Here is a 6,251-nt window from a genome sequence, read left to right as displayed (position 1 = left end):
ATAACTTCTAACATCACCAAACTTACCGAAACAATTAGGGGGAAAAAAAAATTGTTTATTTTTACTCTTCATGTTTTCACAACAGTCAACTTATTGTCGCATTGGGGAAACAAAGTTCTATGTAGATTCAAGATTTTTTTGAGAAATGAAAGTTTGAAATGAAGATATTGTTTTATCTTACATTTTTTATGAATATTGTCTTAATAATAATCAGAGATTGATTTTGTTTTTCTTTGAAATTTTGATGCGAATAGAACCGATATTTGAATATAAATACTATAAAAGTAAAAAAACATATTTTGTTTGATAGAACCTTGTTTCCCCAATGCGATGTTATGTCCAGAGGTTGTTTATTTTGCGCATGGATACACAAGTTTTAAAAGGGGCTTAATAAGTTCTCGCTGTTTCCTGGCAGATGGTGTTATCTTCGTCTTTTTACATATGGCAATATCACGGCCAACTTTATCGTGAAGCTCACCATTGGGCTTGAAATTACAGTGTATGTTATTTTTCCCAAGTGTATACAACATATTTCTTTATAGCGATAAACATGTCGAATTTCTTGCCAATAAAAAAGTATTTGTGGAGAATTTTACTGCATTATTTTTTTCAACAAAATTTTGCATCTGAAACACAGAATTCTTGTGGAAACTTATGTTGACCGTGCTCTTTCTGAACATCCCCAAACACCATCATCATCTCTGCTCTGCACCATTATCAGCTGGATGTTGAGTATTTAGAGCTACTCAAATCCAATGAAACTATCACGTGAGATTGTTATTGACTACAATTGATGTGTTTGAGCTGAGAATTGAAGGAAAAACGGCCAGATACGAGGAGAGAAATGACAAAGTAATTTTGCAGCATGTCAAAACTCTACCACACGTTGCAAGGCCAGTCAAAACATGCTTCAAAATGCTCAAATGGGAGGTTTGAGCATTTTGAAGCATGTTTTGACTGTTTTGACCCCACCTGCTGTGTTCGCCAGACACTGCTTCTTTTGATTACCACTTGTTCCGACTGCTCAATTCGTGGATAACCTCAAAAGATGAGTCGTTCTTTCGAGATGATATTCGTATGCTGCCGGAAAGATAGGAGAAAGTAGTCATTAGCGATGTACAATCCTTTTATGACATGTTCTTTACAAATTTGAAATATAAAGCATTGATTTTCATGAAAAAACAGCAAGAACTTTTTCATGTCCTTAATAAATATATGTATAATGCCCTATGTACTGTATAAGATATTTCATATTGATTTATGTAATTGTTCATTAAAAATATATCTTCATTGAAATATTTTTTTAATAAAATATTTATTACTTTCAAAAAATTCTGATCAAAAACATAAAGTGACTCAAAAATGCTTTAAAAAATATTATCTAAAATTATCAAATCCTATTTACCAATTACTTTTTAATAAAAATATTTGTGTAATTAAATATCATCATCATCCCCCGTTCTGGACCCAGTGGTGCATAGGGCACTACATTTTCAAATCAATTGCAGCATAGTTTGATCATCTGTTATATTAAGGAAAGATTATCAGTTCAGGCGCCAGTTTGGGAGAAATTAAATAGTGCAGTTCTTTTTTATCAAAGAAAATTTCTCTGTAGGTACACTTAATTTTAATAATATATTATAACAATATTTTGAGCATTTCACAAAAACCAACAGATGGAAGAACTGAACAAACAGAAAATAAAAATATGAAACATATGTATGCAACTTTGTGAATGTTAAAAAGCGTGTAAAGTTATCACTTAAACGAGCCAATGACTATATATATGTCTATACTTCTATATCCCTTCTCAAATTTTTTCTCGTTCTCTGTTAAAATATTCATCAGTCATGTACGAAAAATAATGTACTTGTGTATGTCTTCAAAATAAAACATGCGTCTTAAATATTATATTTTATACAAATTTATTGATTACCAAATACACATATTTTTGAATTACAAAAGATTGAAATCAATATGTTGACCTAGGTTAATGACTTTTTCTTTTAATCTAATCAATATCTATATTATCACTGGAATAACTATCATCGCTTCCGTGATGCGACTTAATGTGCCTTTCCAAGTCCCGTTTCCGGACTAAAACCTTTCCACAAAGAGAACACATGTAGGGGGTCAGTCCACTAGCATGTAATCTCACATGCTTGTTGAGGTTACTCGGGTCTCCAAACGGCCGCTGGCAGAACTTACATTTAAGGGGCTTATAGCCGGTGTGCGTTCGGATGTGGATCTTCAGCCCGTACTTTCTCGAATAAACCTTCCCGCAATATAGACACATATGCCCTTGCTTCATCTTTCCCCAGTTGCTCGCAAACAATTCAACATCTGCCGCATAATTGCTTGTTAACTCTTGTAAGGAATCCGTAACTCGTAATTCTGATACTTTATTAGACAATAGGTTTTGAGTAATATCTATTTGATTATGTTTGTATGTAGGCTGCCCCTGTGACATACAAAGGTTGAGTGGTTGTATTCTTCCCAGAAGTAGCGGAGTTTCTGTACACTTTTTCATTTTTAACATATCGTAGTTAAGGGAACTGACTGCAGATTTTTTATATGGTAAGAATGCTGATATGGGCGGTTCTGATAAACATCTGATATTTTCATTGCCTGTTACGGAAATGTGCGGAACGTGCGCACTGTTTGGTCGCTCCACACAATGTTGGATGGATTTTGATTGAGGACTGGCCGTATTGTGTTTCCTCCACATAATTTTGGCTATCTTCTGCCACAATTGTGCCATGGATTCACGTTCACATAGTAACAAAAGATGAATCTTTAAAGGATTGGGGTATTCACACGTATGGTCGCAAATATGGCAGGTGTACTTTTTGTGTCCTGAAATATTTTTGTAACATTTTAATTTTATGTTATGCTTAATTAATTTTAACATTCAATTGATTAATAAATAAAATAAACATTGTGAATATTTATATTTCACTATGGCAACTGATTGTAATAAATAAATAGATTTGTGTCTATTTATTATATAATATTTTGGTTATTGATGAAGAAGTTTTATGGGGGAATAGGTTTTACTACATAATAATTATATTGTTATATTTATAATAATGCATAAGCTTTACCTGATATATTTTTTGGAGTCAAAAAAGGCATGTCAATGATAGCTAATATCTCCTCTGAAAACCACAACAGCATTTCACCGCCTTCCTGTACATCTTTAATTACTCTCAATACAAAATGATTTGCCTTCTTATTGTCTCTGGTAGGGCAAACTTCTACTGAGATATTGGAACTCTGTATATCTGGTGCAAAGCTAGGTAAATTCTTCCATACTTTTGGAGATTGCTGTCCGTCTTCAGTTAGCATTTCGAGGAAGCCATAACTACCCACACTAATATGCACCTAAAATGATTATGGTTAATTAGTTGAGTGAAACTTTTTGCCATTAAGTTACAGGTATTATTTATGTCTCTTATAAATATACTATCAAAATACATAAGTTTCAGTTTGGCGGTCTTGCCCTGTCCAGATATGTATGTTAATCTGTTTTAGTAAATTGCTAAATAAATAAATTAAATACATAGCGACGGTCCCTACGTATACTATCGAATCTGCATTTTGCGAGGTTACAGGAGAGCAAAAACAAAGTTTGATATTTTTTAAAGAAACTATCAGATAAAATAAATGTAAAATTGCTAAACATGTGCCTATTGAAATACAGTAGACAGATTCGACAGTATACGTAGGGGCCGTCGATTGGTTCATCTCAACTCGCATAATGTAACTCGCATGCGCCAGCAGTATCTGTTAGGTGATTTTTCTTTTTAATTTTTCTCATTAAGGTTACCCTTTTTAAAAAAAAAAATGCACTTAAATATTTTTTCAAAATCTAATTACGCATTTTTCATTGTCAAATAAAATAATATATGTAAAAAATTATGTTTTATAGTGAAATAAATAAATTGTTTCAGCACTAAGTTGTTTCGCTTTTAAAGGACAAAGGACATCGTCAAACTTATAACTTTTAGAATGTAGAAATTAGAAACACTTAAAGATGTGCTTGATGTGTTTTCATCGTAGAATTAAGAATATTCCAGAAACCGCATACGCGCATCAAACAGAAGGCGACTAAACTACTCATAAATGAGAAGGTTTACGTTTTGACCCATTAGTTTCTTTGTAGACGTCGCTCAGTACGCAACTCCTGATTTGAATTTAACTATGCCGTGTTGTGTCCTTTTAAAGTGTAGAAATACTGCTAGAATCTTAAAGAAACAGGATGGTATCACATTTCATGTGTAATTAGCAAACTAATGTTTAAGTAGCAAATGCATTACTTAAAAATTGAATTATTTTTCCATCTGTCAGATTGTCGAAGAAACAAAATGAGAATTTCGTTAGTGTTGCCAGGGTTCATTAATTCAATTACTCTTATTAAATGACCCTTTGCTTATCTACTCTGTTGTGTCAATCAATGTTTCCGCGTGCACAATAAAATTTTAGAGAAATTAACCGATCGCTTTTTTTATCTTACATTTGTGTTATGATTAGTTTTTTCCCATCAAGCAACATTACGCGGTGACATCACGAATGCGTGCGGTGAAAGTAAAGCATAGTGGGGGGATTATTGGACACAGTCCGATGTATTCAAATATGATTCTACGCTCCTTCTGGACTATTTTTAATTCTATGGTTTTCATATTTTAGGTGTAAAAAAGCCTGAATTTTATTGGAAAAATACGTTTTGAATTTGGCTCGTTGTTTATGGCACTGCTCCGAAAAACAATAATCGGGTAGGTACCTAATGTAATATTGGGGATAAAACCAACATATTTGAATTAGTTATTTAAATATGCATATTATCATTCCTTGTTTTCTAATATATTCAATAAAATACAATACTCTATTAGTCATTGAACATTATTATTATTGCGATTTACACTCGATTTTCATCTACACCAATTAAAAAAAAACATACAAAGTCTTAATAAGGAAATTCAGCGGTTTTTTTTATTTGTTAATGGACTATCAAATTAATCCATTTTCAAAATAAATATTTTTATGAATCGTATTATCAGCGCTATGATGTTTTTAAGTTTTTTAATTTTGAAATTACTCAGTCCGTCACGTCACAAGTTCTCGTCGGTGAGTTCTGCTGATGGTGAGTTGGCTTTCTGGAAACCGGAAATCTATCACTATACTATATCATTAATTTATTGAAGAACTTGTGACGTAGTTCAAATTTGTTTTTTTTTTCATACGTTTTCGAGAAACTTCGCCGTACTATTAAATTCTCTAATTATTACCGCGTTTAAGAAAACATTTTTTGTTTACAATTTTCCATAGCACTGGACTTCTTCATTGAATATTATAAAAAAACTCAATCGTAATTTTAATTAGCCTAAGAAACTATTCGCGTGTTTTAATTTTTAATACATAAAAATATACTCACTTCTTGAAAAAGCGGACCCACGCGACTGTTCACCAAATCACTTACTCCGAAAGATTCTGACCTGGTCCCATTCGCCAAGAATTCGGAGGCCACAACTCTAAACTTAGGAGACGAGAACCTGCTGTCTCCCGAACCACATCCTATCACCTCTTTCTTGACCGTAATATTTGATACATTCAAAAACTTCTCCATCATTCTTACTTAACTCCGAGATCACGCTACCAATTTTTCTGGTAAAAAGACTAGTCAATAGATCAACCTGTTCGTTTGCAGGTTTTATGAAAACTGCTCCGACGTATGTAGCTGCAGGATGTATTTATAATGTGGGGCTAGGTTTGCCCACTGAATTAGAGTGCGGACATATCGCTTTACAATGTGATTAGGACATTGTTATTGAAATTGTTCGCGGGGGATGCTGTAAGGGCGCCACCCTCCTGAGGCCTTCTCACAATACAAGCCTTAAACAGCGTACTTATTTCATTTTTAGCAATTAACTAGTCGTTAAATCAATCTCTGGCAGTTTTTTAAAAGAATCTAATTTAAAAAGACGAATAATCAACTAAATTTAATGAACTTAAAAAGGGTAAAAATGTCATTCACTTCATTTTTATTTAACCTGATTTATTTAAACAATAATTGATATTAAAACTCCTAAAATTAATATTTTGAGCATTATTAGAATCTGTTTGACTTCTGAAACAAATATGCTTGTTTAATAATGCGTACATATATGTTTTTTTTATTTAATATTCTATGGTTGTAGAACTGATGCTGATTGATTGAACTGGAGTGATTTGGAATTAGAAATGATTTTTTA

At 32.5% G+C, this 6,251-nt stretch overlaps 1 protein-coding gene across 1 annotated transcript; it reads right to left on the bottom strand.

Moving 5' to 3' along the window:
• Nucleotides 1–2,011: 2,011 nt before the first annotated feature.
• Nucleotides 2,012–5,629, bottom strand: Prdm13 (PR/SET domain 13). The gene is made up of 2 exons (XM_088231925.1): nt 5,431–5,629; nt 2,012–2,856 (listed from the first exon to the last, which is right to left on the bottom strand). The coding sequence occupies exons 1-2, from the start codon at nt 5,627–5,629 to the stop codon at nt 2,012–2,014; spliced, it is 1,044 nt and encodes a 347-aa protein (XP_088088051.1).
• Between the last annotated feature and the right edge of the window lie 622 nt (nt 5,630–6,251).

Source organism: Micrasema longulum, unplaced genomic scaffold (genome assembly GCF_059751315.1).
Source record: "Micrasema longulum isolate JH-2025_06_02 unplaced genomic scaffold, ASM5975131v1 h1tg000932l, whole genome shotgun sequence".
In the NCBI taxonomy this organism is placed as follows: Eukaryota; Metazoa; Arthropoda; class Insecta; order Trichoptera; family Brachycentridae; genus Micrasema; species Micrasema longulum.
Note: the sequence above shows the minus strand (reverse complement) of the source record. Positions and strands in the feature narration are given on the sequence as shown.